Here is a 17,687-nt window from a genome sequence, read left to right as displayed (position 1 = left end):
TGACATTTCGGACAGGAAGGTTTCCAAACTGAGAGTACATATTTCTGGGTGTAACATTACATACATTTTATAAAAAAAATCAAAATTAATTTTGCATCCATGCCTTTTACAAGCAGCTGGATAACTACTATTTTTCTGTGTAACACTTTGTATAGAAATTTACAAATACCAGGATTTCCCGGGGTCGGAATGATGTAATCCAGCTGCATGTAACATTTTATGTGATATTACACCCACAAATATGTAGCCTATCAGTATGGAAAACCTGCATGAGCAAAATGACAAGCTGATATCTGCAGTTTTTTTTTTAAAGACCCGATAAACAACTGTTTCATTTTTTGCTTTTAGGGTGTTTTTGAATACCCCTGACGGTATGGCGGTTTAAAAAACACTCAATAAGCAAAATTCAAAATTTTGTTTATTGGACATTAAAAAAACTAGGCGTTTGTCCGTCCTTCTCTTCAATGGTTCTACAGCCGTGCAAACTAATACACAGTACCAGGAGTAGTGAGTTTGAATCCTACAACCTGAATTTTTTTTAAATTTTTTGGTAAAAAATGTCACAAATAATTAATTAGGTATATTCTTCAAATTTGTCTTAATATGGAAAAACTAATTTGTTTAGAAATATAAGTATTTAACGTGAAGTTAAATTTTTTTGGACTCAAACAATGTAATTCCCGGAGCCCCACCCCCGAGTGGTCACCCTGCAGCCCGCCTTCCAGTCGGCACCACTTTAGCATCCCACCACCTACTACGAGAGGGAGTTCGTTCCGAGACCAGGTGTGTGAGTTTGGCGGCTGTGGGTGGCGGACGGCTCTAGTAGACGACCCGACCCGACGATAGGCACGTTGGCGTTCAGCCGTTTCAGTAGGTGTCGAGCGGTGGTAGCGTCCGGCTGGTCGGATGGATCGATTTGTTTCGAGTCGGTTCCTTTCGAAGAGTCACGTTTCGTCCGTTGGGGTATGCTAGCTAGCTAGTGCGTGATATACAGTGAGGCGACAGCTGCCGGACGGATCAGTAGTCGATGGGACGTGTCAGCGAGAACATCTCAAGAATATCGCCGTTTGATGGAGAGAGTGTTGTTCTGAAGAGCAATTAAGCGCCGTCGGTTCTTGGAGGTTGGGCGTTTTGTGTGATGAAGACGATGTGGGCACAGCTGGAGAGGTTATTAGGCGGGAGTGCTGTTTGGTGTCGAATTTACTTCTAGGATAATACGATTAGGATTGCCGGCTGGTGGCGTTGAGCACCTGAACAAACGGTTCGTTAATTGTGGTTTCCCTTTCGGAAAGGGAGTGTCCTTTCGTGGCATCTTGAGGCGGTGGGGTAGGTGTGTCACCTGTTGAATATGAAATAATGGGCACTTTCACCGGGGTTATGTGAGAATAGCGATAGAGTTGACACGTTCTGTGTTTTATGGTGTGGAAAGTTAAAGCCGGATAGCAAAATGTGATTTATGCTAAACTAAAGTGTTATTTTATGTTCGTTCGTGTTTTTCTTTATGTTCACAAAACGAAGAAGAAGATAATAAATTACAGTGAGCATACTTAATACAGTTCAAAATGGTCAACGACAGCTACAGTTCCTTAGTGATGGCGTCAACCTTGTCCTCGGTGGCCACCGGTGGCCTTTACAACACCACAGCCATCCCAACCAACACCACTATTGTGTCCTCGGGGATGTCCCAAGAAGAAGAACTTGAAATCGAAATGATCGTTTCACGAATTGTACCCATCTTTTTCGGACTGATCGGAATCACCGGTCTGCTCGGTAACGCCCTCGTAGTCCTCGTGGTCGTTTCGAACCCCATGATGCGATCCACCACCAATCTGCTGATCATCAACCTGGCCATCGCCGACCTGCTGTTCGTGGTGTTCTGCATCCCGTTCACCGCCACCGATTACGTGCTCTCGTCGTGGCCCTTTGGAGAACTGTGGTGCAAGATTGTGCAGTATCTGATCGTGGTGACGGCCCACGCCAGCATCTACACGCTGGTGCTTATGTCACTGGATCGGTTTCTGGCGGTGGTGCACCCGATAGCCAGCATGGTCATCCGGACCGAGCGGAACACGCTCTGGGCCATTACGGTGCTGTGGGTGGTGATCGTGACAACGGCGCTGCCCGTTATGTTTGCCCATGGAGTCAATGTGAGTATTTTTTGGATCTCTTCTGTTGTTATAAGGGACCATCCATAAACCACGTGGACACTTTTTTGTGAATCTGTTACCCCCCCCCCCTCGTGGACAATTGTCCATACAAAAAAAAACTTTTTGTATGGATCGTGGACAATCGCCATACCCCCTAAAGTGTCCACATGGTTTATGGATGGTCCCTAAGCAAGGTAAAAAATTGTATAAAAAATTATTTGAATGATTTTTAGCTTTTAGCAGTGTCAAACCTATTAAACTTGTGCCGTTTTGAGAATTATTCGACATTTCATGTCATGACAAATATGTGTTGCTTATCACGAACGCCGATTCTGAAATTTTATCTATTATACAAAAATATAAAAATTGAAATAACAAGCCATGGTATTCACATTTTAATGAAAAAGGAGTTTTAAAATGCATTATACACCTGCCCAGTTGTATTGCAATCATTAGTTTTCACTATTCATTAGTTTTCAAACTATCCAAGTATTGACGAACCTGTTTTTTCAGCCGAAAAAAAAACTTTTAGCATTACTGTGCAACGGAATTTCATAAAAATTAAAAATATTTTTGGTCGATCCCAGACATGCTAAATATGATTTTAAACGCAGGAATATGCATTTCAATTTGTTTTCAGTTGATAACACTTCTATTTCCATTAAAAAAAAGGTGCAGGTGGTTATGTTACACATGACCAGTATGACAAAGAACTTTGCTAGATGATTGTTGAAATTTTCGATTAGAACGTCCGATCCAAATTTCCCCATGATTCCCTTATAATTACACAAAACAACTCTTTTGTGGTCTATTTCGTGGCTCTGAAACAGGCTGTTTGATTTGTAAAGTTTTAAGACATAATATCAACGTCCTATCGAACTAAGGGGATGAAAATTGCAAGTGGAGCTGAACTGCCCTATTCAGGGCTCTAATTGATTACGAAATAGTTATTCTAAATTTCCAGAAACAGATTTCAGAAGTTTAACAGTCATTTTCCCCAACTCTTATGGTTCGGCAAATGTCCCCCCATCGGAACATCCCCGGGGCCTCCGGCCACTTCGGAGTGTGGCCACTACTGCCGAAATTTCAAATTTCATGTCCAGTATCAAAATCCATAAAGTTTAATACCCATATTGCAACAACTCTTATGATTCGGCAAATGTCCCCCCATCGGAACATTCCCTGGGGCCGCCGGCCACTCCAGGTGGTGGCCACTACTGCCGAAATATCAAATTTCATGTTCAGTATCAAAAACCTTAAAGTTTGATACCCATATTGCCCCAACTCTTATGGTTCCGCAAATGTCCCCCCATCGGAACATCCCCGGGGCCTCCGGCCACTCCAGGTGGTGGCCACTACTGCAAAAATGTCAAATTTCATATCCAGTATCAAAAACCCTAAGGTTTGATACCCATATTGCCCCAACTCTTATGGTTCCGCAAATGTCCCCCCATCGGAACATCCGCGGGGCCTTCGGCCACTCCGGATTGTGGCCACTACTGCCGAAATGTCAAATTTCATATCCAGTATCAATAACCCTAAAGTTTGATACCCATATTGCCCCAACTCTTATGGTTCCGCAAATGTCCCCCCATCGGAACATCCGCGGGGCCTCCGGCCACTCCAGGTGGTGGCCACTACTGCCAAAATGTCAAATTTCATGTGCAGTATCAAAAACCCTAAAGTTTGATACCCATATTGCCCCAACTCTAATGGTTCGGTAAATGTCCCCCCATCGGAACATCCGCGAGGCCTTCGGCCACTCCGTTTTGTGGCCACTACTGCCGAAATGTCAAATTTCATGTCCAGTATCAAAAACCTTAAAGTTTGATACCCATATTGCCCCAACTCTTATGGTTCCGCAAATGTCCCCCCATCGGAACATCCCCGGGGCCTCCGGCCACTCCAGGTGGTGGCCACTACTGCAAAAATGTCAAATTTCATATCCAGTATCAAAAACCCTAAAGTTTGATACCCATATTGCCCCAACTCTTATGGTTCCGCAAATGTCCCCCCATCGGAACATCCGCGGGGCCTTCGGCCACTCCGGATTGTGGCCACTACTGCCGAAATGTCAAATTTCATATCCAGTATCAATAACCCTAAAGTTTGATACCCATATTGCCCCAACTCTTATGGTTCCGCAAATGTCCCCCCATCGGAACATCCGCGGGGCCTCCGGCCACTCCAGGTGGTGGCCACTACTGCCAAAATGTCAAATTTCATGTGCAGTATCAAAAACCCTAAAGTTTGATACCCATATTGCCCCAACTCTTATGGTACGGCAAATGTCCCCCCATCGGAACATCCCCAGGGCCTCTGGCCACTCCAGGTGGTGGTCACTACTGCCAAAGTGTCATATTTCATGTGCAGTATCAAAAACCCTAAAGTTTGATACCCATATTGCCCCTACTCTTATGGTTCGGCAAATATCCCCCTATCGGAACATCCCCGGGGCCTCCGGCCACTCCATGTGGTGGCCACTACTGACGAAATGTCAAATTTCATATCCAGTATCAATAACCCTAAAGTTTGATACCCATATTGCCCCAACTCTCATGGTTCCGCAAATGTCCCCCCATCGGAACATCCGCGGGGCCTCCGGCCACTCCAGGTGGTGGCCACTACTGCCGAAATGTCAAATTTCATATCCAGTATCAAAAACCCTAAAGTTTGATACCCATATTGCCCCAACTCTTATGGTTCCACAAATGTCCCCCCATCGGAACATCCGCGAAGCCTCCGGCCACTTCGGAGTGTGGCCACTACTGCCGAAATTTCAAATTTCATGTCCAGTATCAAAATCCATAAAGTTTAATACCCATATTGCAACAACTCTTATGATTCGGCAAATGTCCCCCCATCGGAACATTCCCTGGGGCCGCCGGCCACTCCGGATTGTGGCCACTACTGCCGAAATGTCAAATTTCATATCCAGTATCAAAAACCCTAAAGTTTGATACCCATATTGCCCCAACTCTTATGGTTCGGCAAATGTCCCCCTATCGGAACACCCGCCGGGGACTCCGGCCACTCCAAGTGGTGGCTAATTCCAATTCCCGCTCATGCCGGCTGGCATGTCTTGGCGTGTCCATGCCTTCAGGCTATCTGCTCCCGGGCCTCCAGGCCGTCTGCAAACGGGCCACCAGGCCATCTGCTCCTGATGTGTTCTCGTCGACGGTCAGCAACAGACTGAATTTCCGGGACCGACCGAGCCGAGTTTTGTTAATTTGGATCGGGGACGTAGGGGAAATCTACCCTTTCCAATCAAACACCTATCTTCGTCATATGGAGAGTTTGATGCTCGATTAAAGCTCCAAAAATACTATTTGGGCTATAAACTTACCAGCAACAGCACCGCCTCGAGTAAGCACGCAAATGTATGCCACTTACTGGCCAAAAGATCACATTTAATGCACTTTTGATCATAATTTGTATTTTGCGAGACCACTTCTCATCATTTTGTTGGCACACACAGTGACACACACGAGAATCCCTCAAACGCTTAATGAATATCGCCAAAATTACCTTTTCACTTTCGCTTACTTTTTCACGGCGCTTAAGATATGAAATTGCTTCCAACTACCGGCAACATGTTCTTTTGATCATTAGTAAGGCACTCACTTGAAGAATAATCCCGAAAAATGTAATAAATTAGCAAGCGCCATCAAAAAAACAAACGCGTCAAGTCGTTTGACGTTTCAATTTTCACTTTGCATTCCAACCGAAGGCTGAAGAAAACCGAGCGAGAGACGAAGGCAAAAAAGAACAAAGGGAGCGTTCTTTTATTACGTAACGCAGTTAGGGGGGGGAGGGGGTGTCGGTGTCTGTTACGAAATGTTACAAAAATTGGGGGGGGGGTGTGCTGAAAAATTCTGTTACGTAACGCAAAATTTTCATATAAGCACTCATAAAAAATTTACAAAAAGACCTTGCGTTACGCGTTACAGGGAGGGTAGGGGGATGGCTCATCTGTTACGATTTGTTACAAAGGGGGAGGGGGTCAAAAATCCCAAATTTTGCGTTACGTAATAAAAGAACGCTCCCAAAGGCTGGCCGTCAACACCACCAGCAGCACAGCCAGCGATGCCAGGAAACTTTCCCTATAAATGCCACTTTTCGTGAGTGTTCGTTTGAACTGTCAGCGCAAATGGCAACACTCGACAGAGTGTTGGAAGAAAAAAGAACTAAGCCGATATTAGAAAAATGGGCGTGGCCCAATGCATTCGCCTCGATTAGAATACCCTTGGGAATTTTTTTTTGCTAAATGCTTGGTAAAGAAATAGAATAACTTTTAGTGAAAGTGAAAATAAACAGAAATGTTCACAAAAACTTGCTCTACTCGTTGGTGTACTTGGTTTTAGTAAAATTCAAGGGATACTCTAGATTATCCAGCATCATTCAAACACGACCGCTTATTAGGATTAAAATGGGTAGATTTCCCCTATGCCCCGCCTTTTTGCACCCATTCTCCTATACCTCCTTATTCGCTTGTTGCCCGTCGACGATCCGAAAATTATGAGGTGGAGTGGGGGTGATTTTAGATACATCAATCTCACGTCTCTCGATTGACTGATTGGGAAACGTTTGTTCAACCAACCAGCGTGCACCAAAAAGAGGGGAAATTTGCCGAGAGGGGAATTCGTCACGTAACGTTTTCGCTTCGCGAAAATTTTGGATTGACACCTTGTATAGAAACCTTAGGACAAAGTTCTTTGTCAAAATTTGCCCCCTGATTTTTCGGACCGATTTTGAAGAGGTCGCCCCTTTAAACTTTAAAAAATATTTACAACGGCCTAAGTTATTTATGTATTATGTATTTCGTAATTTAAAAATTACTGTATCTCAAAGCCGTTGCATCGTATCAAAAAGTGGTCATACACAAACTTTTTTTCGTTCGAATTTTTGAGGAATTAGCCTAAGATATTACAACAAGACTAACGAAAAATACAGGATGGAATGTCTCTGGTAAAAAAATACAAAAATCAAAATTTTCAAAAACCGATGCTGGGGATCGATTCTCCAGCTCGTCCGATTTCCCATTAGTTTGTCTTTGACAGTATTTCAATAGGATGTACACTGCCCATGATCGCATAAATGTCCCATATGCAATTTCGACACTTTTGAGTTATTGATGCAGTTTGGTTCAAAATCGTGTGCTCTTTCAAAAGAGCCTATAACATCCAGTACTTTGTTCCATAAATTAAGAGGAAATCCAGTTTTTTCGTGAAAACTTTACACGTAGCCTTATGTATGGGACAAACTTCAAATGCGTTTTTCTCAGCCTGCTGTTTTTGCATATGGGACATTTATGCGAACATGGGCAGTACAGATATAAGCTTAATTTCATAACTGTGAACATGATATTTTTTTCAGTGTAGTGAAGTGGATAGTACAGCCTGGATAGTAAATAAGCTTACATAATAAATAAACCGAGTTAAATTAAAAAGTGTAACTTTTCAGCACTTAAATGATTACTAAAATAAACTTTTTGCAATTTCGTCATGAAACTACTTACTTTTCCTGTCATTCTTGAACGACGAAAAAGCCTACTTTTCTGTACCAAAAATATCAGAATTGAATAGTAACACTTTTCATAATAAATGCTGTAAAGTTCTACTTTTCAGCACTGAAATGGATGCTGAAAAGTTGAACTTTTCAGCACTTGTCTCAAAACGTGATACTTTTCAACATTTATTAGATTTAAACGGTTAATTGACAAAATACATGAACATTTGACTCATAATTTCACTCAAAAAATGTTGTATGGAACTTTGAAAAATATTCGCAACGGCCTAAAAGGCAGCAACCATGCAGGTAAATTATATTAGTTTAAGTTGATTATCAGCTTTTTCGTTACATTGAAACCTCATGCTTTGCGGAAAAAATTAAGTTCATGTTAATTGAAATTTATATTTATAAACTTTGTGCTTTCTTTTTTTTATTGATATTTTTCGGCGATACGCAAAGCTTATGATTCTAGTAGATTTTAATAAAGCCTTGGCGCACAATTAACGTAATTGCGAAATGGACCATTAAACGTGTTCTGATAAAGTTGACCGTCCGTTGATTCTTGCAACCTCACATCTTAGTGATAATACGTGTGTCGAGAAAAGCAATTGCTAACATATGTTTAGTTGGCCGGCTAGTTTGCCCGAGTGTGTCGAAACACATAAAACACGCACGTACAAAGTGTCCTCCCACTCCCTTGTGGACCACCGATCAGTGAGGTACTCCTGGATATTAGCTCCTGAAAAGTGCTTTAAAAGTGCAAAAAATGCCTCACGGCAAGAAAAAGAGGCGGTCCTCACCAGCAGGATCGGCAGATTTGAAGAAGCTAAAAAATGCCGAAGCGCTACCTGCAAAGCCAGGCAGTTTGAGCAAGGACGCTCAAAATTCGTCTGGAAACCAGTTCGCTACCCTCCCTGTGGACGTGAGCGAGAAGGAAGTATTTGAACGACGGAAAAAGTTGCCACCCATTTTTGTGAAAACATCGTCATCGGATTCGGTGCGAAAGTGGCTGACCGGGTTTATCAAATCTGGTGCTTTACGAGCTTCCATTCGCTTGTGTGCTGATGGACTCAAAATTTTGCTACCTAGCAGAAAGGATTACAACTACGTTCGGGAATTCCTGAACAACACCAAGATTGAATACTACAGCCATGACGATCCAGGTAAACGCCCCATGAAACAGGTCCTCCGAGGTCTGTACGACATGGATGTGAGTGTACTGTGTTCGACATGTTTGAATAGACGTGCACCTTCTGTGTAAAACTTTGACGTGTATATTTTTCCGTGTACTTGATTGAGCCAAAATAAAGGAGTAGAGTTTAGCGTGTAACAGAAAAAGCAAGACGCGCGCGTTTTTACTCGATCCGTTCGCGGAAAGATAAAATCCGAAAAATCGAGAAAAAATACAGTCCACTCGAAGTAAAACGGGAAACATTGTGGTCCTGCACGAGCCGGATGCTGAAGTAGTGGTCCGGGAGTGACGGTGTACGGATTTCGACGGGAAATCCGACTTTGAACACGGTCGACGTGTCCGTGTGTGCGCGTGTGTGAGACGTCGAGGGGCGTAGCACCCACGCCGCGAAAAAGTGCGCGATCTGACAGCCAGTGCTTTGGAAGACCGAGAAGTGCTCCGGAAGATCGGAAAAAGGTTCCGAAAGACCGGACTAGTGGTCCGGAAGTGACGGAGAAATCCGATTCGTTCGCGTGATTGACGTTATCGCGTGTGAGAGTGTTTGTGGGACGTCGAGGCGTAGCACCACCTAGCGACGGGCATGGATGATGTTGAGAACGCCCAAAGGTGGTAGGAAGAAGACGCCAAAGAAGAAAACCCCCGCGAAAAGTGACAAGAACGGTGACGCTCAAAAGAGCGATACGCAAGAAGTGAAAGTGGTTCCGGTTACGCCGATCAGCAAGCAGCTTGAGGAACAGCGCCGGAAGGAGGAAGCTCGGAAGATGGAAGAGCAGCAGATAGTGCTGATGCGGCAGCGGGACGCGGTGGCGGAAAAGCTGGACCGAGTGAAAGCAGCCATCAAGTCGAGCACCGAGCAACCGAACCAGAACTTGAAGAACCTGCACTTCCTGAGGTTGCAGTTGAAGACGGTTGAAGCCTGTTACGGTGAGTTCAATGCGTTCCAGAACCAGATCTACGGGCTGGCACTCACTCCGGAGCAGGAGAAGCTGCACCGGGCGTGCTACTTAAAGTTCGAGACGCTTCACAACATTTTGACGGTTCAGCTCAACGAGTTGATCGAACGGCTTTCAAAGCCAAGCGTCGCGCTCGTTCCGGCCGCCCCCGCGTGTGCAGTTGTGCCGCAGTACCTGCCGCCGCTCAGTGTGCCCTTGCCGAAGTTCGACGGCACTTACGAGAACTGGTTTTCGTTCAAGTGCATGTTCAGGAGCGTGATGGACCGGTACCAGGGTGAGGCTCCGTCGATAAAGCTGTACCATCTACGGAACTCGTTGGTCGGCAGGGCAGAAGGCGTGATCGACCAAGACATCATCAACAACAACGACTACGAGGCAGCATGGGCTCTCTTGGTGGAAACATACGAGGACAAGCGAGTGATAATCGACAAGCACATCGAAGCTTTGTTCAATCTGCCGAAGATCACAAATGACGACGCCGTCGCGTTCCGGAAATTGATTGACACGTGCGTCAAGCACATCGAGGCGTTGAAGAATCTTCAACTTCCTGTCGACGGATTGGGTGAGCAGATGCTGATGAACCTGCTTGCAGCACGGATGGACAAGGAGACGCGGTTGGCTTGGGAATCACAACGGAAGGCCGGTGAGCTACCGACGTACGCGGCCACGATCGCGTACCTAAAGGAGAAGTGCCGAGTTCTGGAGGTGGTGGAACAGTGCAGTGTGGAAAAAGTGACGCCGCACAGATCAGTAGCGATGCTGATAGCTGGTACACAGAAGTGTTCCGTATGCAACCGGCAACACGGCTTGAACGGGTGCGAGCAGTTCAAGGGAAAATCCGTCAACGAGAAGTACAGCCATTTGCGGAAATGTGGGTTGTGCTTCAACTGTTTGAGGAGAGGACATCGCGTGGCAGCATGTACGTCTACGAACACCTGCAAGATCTGTGGCAATCGGCATCACACCATGCTGCACACTGACGGAGTGAAAAAGCAGATGGTCGTCCCGATCTCGACGGCGCCAGTTACGCCGAAGCCAACGGACAAACGCCGGCCAGGCCCAGCAAGGAAACAGACCCTTCTTTCGACCGCCGTCGTACTCGTCAACGGCAGAAGCAGCGGCCCGCACTTGTGTCGGGCGCTCATAGACTCCGGGTCGCAGCACCACTTCGTCACGGAACGATTTGCCAACAAACTGGCGATCAAGAAGGAGCGTGCCAACTACCATGTTAGTGGTTTGCACGAAAGCCAAACGAGGATCAGCAACTTGGTCCGAGCGACGGTGAAGTCCCGCGTCGCCGATTTCTCGACTGAGCTAGAGTTGTTGGTCACTCCGAGAATCGTCGCTGACCTGCCGCCGGAATCAGTCGACATCACAAGCTGGAACTTGCCGCCAAACATTGAACTCGCCGATCCAAGGTTCAATTCGGCAGGTCAGATTGATATGCTCTTGGGAGCTGGGTTGTTCTGGAACCTTATCAAGTCTGGGAAAATCACGCTGGCGGAGAACTTGCCCTCGCTTCGAGAAACTGAGTTCGGATGGGTGGTTGGCGGTGTCTTGAAGCATGCAGCAGAGTGAATCTATAAGAGCAAGGATGGCGAATTGAAATGTTTTCATTTCAAGGTGGGAGGATGTTCGACATGTTTGAATAGACGTGCACCTTCTGTGTAAAACTTTGACGTGTATATTTTTCCGTGTACTTGATTGAGCCAAAATAAAGGAGTAGAGTTTAGCGTGTAACAGAAAAAGCAAGACGCGCGCGTTTTTACTCGATCCGTTCGCGGAAAGATAAAATCCGAAAAATCGAGAAAAAATACAGTCCACTCGAAGTAAAACGGGAAACATACTGAAAGAAGAGCTCAAAACTCTTAAGTTGAACGTGATCGAAGTCTTCAAGATGACGAGACACAACAAGGACATCAAGTATCGTGATCAACTGTACCTGGTTCATCTCGAGAAAGGATCGACAACGCCTTCTGAGCTGAAAGCAGTTCGGGCAATTTTCAACATCATCGTGACTTGGGAACGTTATCGTCCAGTGCACCGTGACGTGACACAGTGTTCGAACTGCTTGCAGTTTGGACATGGTGCGAGGAACTGTTTCATCAAGAGTCGTTGTGCAACCTGCGGAGGTGAGCACAAAACTCAAGCTTGCGAAACATTCAACGAGAACATCGAAGCGAAATGCTTCAATTGCGGCGGCGACCATTCGACCAAGAATCGAAGCTGCCCAAAACGAGCTGAGTTTGTAAAAATTCGGCAGCAAGCGACGACGAGGCACCAACCAAATCGTCGCAAAACACCACCAGCATACACGGACGTGGATTTTCCTGCTTTGGCGTCACCTGGAGCAGGATCTGTTCGAGTGGTTCCAAATCTGCAGCCATTGCCGTTGAATCAGCGGCAAAGAGTTGCAGAGAATACAACACCTCCAGGCTTCAGTCAGCAACCGAGGGAAAACCAACCAACATCAACGGGTGAAAGCAATAGTGACCTGTTTTCACCACAAGAACTTCTGAACATTTTCATCGAGATGACAACAACACTGCGTGGTTGCAAAACTCGCCAGGAACAAGTGAGAACGCTTGGAGCATTTATCTTAAAATACAGTTCGTAGTTTACTCGTTCTAATGATTTTGAATATTTCAATGAATTTATTTTTTTAGTTTTAAGTTAGGATTAGTTGTTAAAGTGATTTTTTTTCTTTTTTACCCAAATGTATTCGATTAAATGCAATAATGTAAAACAATTTGAAGTAAATAAAATAAATGTTATCAGTTAATAATAAAACGAAAAATACAACAAAGATGAAGAGCATTAGGCCATACCACTTAGCATGTAAAAGAAATGTAATTATTATAAGAAAGTTCAATAAAGACATATTTAATTTCAAAAAAAAAAAAAAAAAAAAAAGTGTCCTCCCAACTGCTAAACACTTTAAATGCAGGTCAAGACCACTCCCTTACCACAAAAAAACGAACTTTATCTTCAGTGGCAGCTGCTGCTGCTGCTGCTTCGGAAAACTGTTCTCGGAAGGTGAGAGAGAAAAACTTAAGGAAAAGAACTTGACTTTGGAGAGCATCACTTATGGTACGTTCGTTTGAAAAGCCGGTGCGGCACTGAGTGCCGCACTAGTCGGTGCCAGTTTTGGTTCAATCGAACGTCACTTGTCAGTGTACGTGGAACTCGCATGAAACTGAAAAAATATCGAGTGCGGCACTAGAGTTTCAGTTCCAAGATGGCGGCGAAACTCGTGCGGAACTAGCGCGAGTTTCTTCAAAGAAACACTTTGACAGCTCTGAGTGCGGCACTCAGTGTGGAACTAGCCATCAAACGAACGTACCATTAGTCACGGACAGCTCGGAAAAGTCAATTCCCGTCGTGAATGACCCCTTTGATCTGTGTTTCGAGTTGTTGGAAATCGGCGAGCGTAATAAATTATTCAGAATGAAACTTAGACACCCTTGGGAAACTTGGAGCGTGAAGACCGACTTCAAGAGGGTTTGATTGATTTAACTTTTGACCTTCGAAATTGCTTTAAGCTGTGGGTTTATGACGGGTTGAATTTTTTAGGAGCTTTTTGAATTAAAAAGCTTGCAAATTTGATTAAAAAATATTGTGAATCTATAGTTTTTAATAGATACGTATCTACTCAAATGAGCATCCAGTTTCCAGCAAGTTTCAGCATGCCAAGAATTGTCCTTTTAAAGCACGCTGCTTTGATGTTGCCGACCACAACTAGCAGCCAATTTTCCATGTTGAGATTTCCATTTTCATTGCCAAAAGCTGATGGTGGTGGTGTTGGGAACCATTTGAATTCAATTCCATTCGATGGCCCACAATGGTTGTCCGCGTTGCGTCCGGTGACCAAAGCATGGGCTTTTGAATGCCACGTCGTCTGTGCCCGGTCCCAACAATGTGGTATTCCGGACGACGACCGACTGTGGGATCCGTTCCCTTTTTCCATGTGATCAAATAAACTCAGTTGGATGAAATCCTTCGGTAATTGCATTGAAATCGATATGAATAAGTTTTGAACATTCATCATTGAAAAATTGATTGAAATTGTTTAAAATCTTTGAGATTTAAATATTTATGTTAACTTGTCAGAAGTTTTCAAGACGATAACTAAATGACGAAAAGAGAATTTTCTAACCAGGAATACATTTTTCTAAAAACTTTAAGATCAACTACGGGCTCCACAATATCTCAAGAGTGCATAAAACAAATGGGCTGTCATAAGGGGGAAGACACGTAAATTGAATAATCGTGTGATTTTTTTTGAATCTCGATTAGGCTGATGCAAATATTTTTCAAAGTTTTTATCCCTCGGCTTGACGAAAACAAAAAAAATATTAAACCCAAACATGCTCAAAATGATTCTAAACGAAAGGGAATGCATTTTCAATTGATTTCAGCTAATTGCACATACATTTTTATTGACATTTTAAAGTTTTTAGAAAAATATTTTTTTCCCCTGATTTTTCAGACCGACTTCGAAGGGGGGTGACAAAAACTTTAAATACATTTTTTACCAGCATTATGTAAAACAAAAATTCAAAACATACAAAAATGAACTTCAACTGGTCTTCAATTAAAATTTAATTGTTTTTCTAACCAATTTTCATTTACATTATATTTGTAAAATTACGATTGTCTTCAACCACAAAATGAACCAACCCTGAATTTTTGTTTGTTGGAAAATATCGAAAACCTGGACAAAAAAGAATAAAAATCATTTTTGAATGATAAATCGAATTTGCAATCGAAAAGTACTATATTTTTTCATAAAATGTACCATATTAAAGTTAACTTAAGGTATACATTTTCGATTTCTTTAAGATTTTTTTCTTTGCATTTTTAAAATAATTTTTGAAAGAAAAGCACCCCGGAAAGAAAAATTTCGAAGAACTGACAAAATTTTACACATTTTTTTCTCAGGAACTTTGAAATTGGACAATAAGTGTTACCTATTAGCCTGTAATTTTCAATATCTCTAATACTATTGATCCGAATTCAATGTGAACATTCCAACGACCAAGGCTCCAAAAAAGTTGGAACGGTAACTTCAACTCGCTGGTTCTCGGGCATAATTCAACCAATCAAGACGATTCTTTTTCCAGTGATTTGTTAAGAGGCAGTATTTGTAGATTCTGCTCGGTTTGTTCTAGAGGTCGTATCGAGGTGCTCCGATTTGGATGAAACTTTCAGGGTTTGTTTGTCTATACATGAGATGAACTCATGCCAAATATGAGCCCTCTACGACTAAGGGAAGTGGGGTGGGCATTGAAGTTTGAGGTCCAAAAACATGAAAAATCTTAAAATTGCTCGCATTTCCGTAAAACTTCATCAATTCCAACTCTCTTAGATGCATTCGAATGGTCTTTTGAAGCCCTTCAAAATGTGCTATAGACATCCAGGATTGGTTTGACATTTTCTCATAGCTTTTGCAAATTACTGTTAAAATGGATTTTTAAAACCTTAATAACTTTTGCAACAGCCTCCAACACCCATACTCCCATAGGTCAAAAGTTAGGCAATTACATGGACTATAAGCCTACGGTATTAACTTTTTGGCGAATCGCAGTTTTTCTCATAGTTTTACGAGTTTTCTATAACAAACATTTTACAACGTTAGTTTTTGCCCTGTAGGCCGTCTTAGTGTCACTTTTTGGTCTCAATTTTGTCATATTCGAAATCCTCGGACAATTTCACGTAAGTTAGAAGTATTGGAAATGTAAATTTGATTGGAAAAAATGCCATTTAGAATTAATTAAAATATTATTTACCATTTTGTCGGATAATGGGTAAAACAGGTATCCGCCTACTTGATACAGCATTTGACGTATTGAACACAGGGTATGAAAAATCCAACTTTTTTTCAGAAATGTTTTATTTAATTATTTTCTTAATCAAATTCAAAATTCCAACACTTCAATCTAATGTAAAATTTCCTGAGGATTGCGAATATGTCAAAATTGAGACCAAAAAGTGCCGCTATGGAGGCCTACAGGGCAAAAACTAACGTTGTAAAATGTTTGTTATAGAAAACTCGTAAAACTATGAGAAAAACTGCGATTGGCCAAAAAGTTAATACCGTAGGCTTATAGTCCATGTAATTGCCTAACTTTTGACCTATGGGAGTATGGGTGTTGGAGGCTGTTGCAAAAAGTTATTAAGGTTTTAAAAAAATCCATTTTTAACAGTAATTTGCAAAAGCTATGAGAAAATGTCAAACCAATCCTGGATGTCTATAGCACATTTTGAAGGGCTTCAAAAGACCATTCGAATGCATCTAAGAGAGTTGGAATTGATGAAGTTTTACGGAAATGCGAGCAATTTTAAGATTTTTCATGTTTTTTGGACCTCAAACTTCAATGCCCGTTTTACCCCACTTCCCTTAGTCGTAGAGGGCTCATATTTGGCATGAGTTCATCTCATGTATAGACAAACAAACCGTGAAAGTTTCATCCAAATCGGAGCACCTCGATACGACCTGTTTCACATCGGTGAAAAACTCGCTCTTAAGATTTTGCGATCAAAAACATCGTTCCACCTTTTTTTTCGCGTGTAAAAAAAATCGCCAAAAATTCTGTGGAGGCAGTTGTTTTTAAAAAGGTGGAACGATGTTTTCGGTCGCAGAAATTACAGATTTGTTCAAATCAAGTTCTGCAAAATTTTAGGATCATATGGACATTATTACAAATCACTAGAAACAAGAATCGTCCCGATTGGTTGAGTTATGCCCAGCGAGTTGAAGTTACCGTTGCAACTTTTTTGGGAGGCGTGGGCTTCCGGGTATTTTTGACGAGCGTTGGGCGTTCCAGTGTTAAAAAATGAAGATTTAGCGGTTTACTTTTGAATAAGTATATAAATAGATAATTTTTGTAATTTTACAGTTGAGATCAAACTCTTAAATTCAATTTGACACACTACTGAGTGTACCGTATTATCGTGCTCCACGAAGGGATTTGATGTCTGGGCTGGGGCCCCCACTAAAAGCTTATTTCACGTTGATTTGGATTTAGGGAGCGGGGGTGTCACTGAATGGACAAGGATTGACGTCGCTTTACCAAGACTAGAGGGTGATGGGTCAAGGGGTGAAAAATTGTTCGTAGTACATGCCCTCGGTCACGCCCCGAGATCCCGAGGGTGCTCCCGGGGGATCAAATCTAGGGCAAGTCTCGGACCAAATAAGAGGACCCCCGATTGTTTAATGTCACGCGTGACAAAAGGGTTCTCTGGTGCTTCTGGAAAAAATGTGGCTCTCGATAAATCGAAGGAGTGACAATTTGGACCAGGAAGAGTTGCAATGTTTAGGCTGGATGAAATAGAATTCAATGTTCGATTCCTGGTAGGCAAAAGGAGAAAATTGAATGATTGCGTGAGGATTCAATCGTAAAATGGAATCTTGGACATAAACCAATACGGATTCGTTCGCATGAAGTAGAATTTTCGTCTTTTTTATGGCAATGACCTAGTTTAAAGTAGTAAAATATTTACTTTTTCTGAACCCATGAAAATCAGTCGAAGCAGTAGTGTTCATTTATCAATAATTCATTCAATAAATTTAAAAGAATGAAAGAAAAATAATAAACAAAATGTAACTATTCAATTCAAAGAATGGATTCTTTTTAGGACAAAAAAAAGATTGAATTACAAAACTTCTCCCTCAGAATGTCATCAAACAGACAACATTGGAATTTTTCCACATCAATTGACCAAGACGCCTTGACCGGATTCCGTTTTGTCGTTTCCCCCGGGGACAGTGAAGTAGAGAAATTCCAGACTCTGGTCCAGTTAACCATAACCAGCAGTATGTAGCAAGCACGTGTGCAACTTGGAACTTGTGACCACTCACCATCCCATCAGGCGACTATATCG

The 17,687-nt window shown here is 42.7% G+C and overlaps 1 protein-coding gene across 1 annotated transcript in view; it reads left to right on the top strand.

Annotated features, from left to right (window-relative positions):
• Nucleotides 1-953: 953 nt before the first annotated feature.
• LOC6043892 (allatostatin-A receptor) overlaps nt 954-17,687 on the top strand; it is a 127,444-nt gene continuing 110,710 nt past the window's right edge. The window contains exon 1 of the mRNA XM_038248206.1: nt 954-2,147. Coding sequence (XP_038104134.1) covers nt 1,563-2,147 — 585 coding nt within the window. The 5' untranslated portion in view covers nt 954-1,562. The remainder of the gene's footprint in view (nt 2,148-17,687) is intronic.

The sequence above is a fragment of the Culex quinquefasciatus genome, chromosome 1, assembly GCF_015732765.1.
Source record: "Culex quinquefasciatus strain JHB chromosome 1, VPISU_Cqui_1.0_pri_paternal, whole genome shotgun sequence".
NCBI lineage: Eukaryota > Metazoa > Arthropoda > Insecta > Diptera > Culicidae > Culex > Culex quinquefasciatus.
This window is presented reverse-complemented; position numbering and strand designations above follow the sequence as displayed.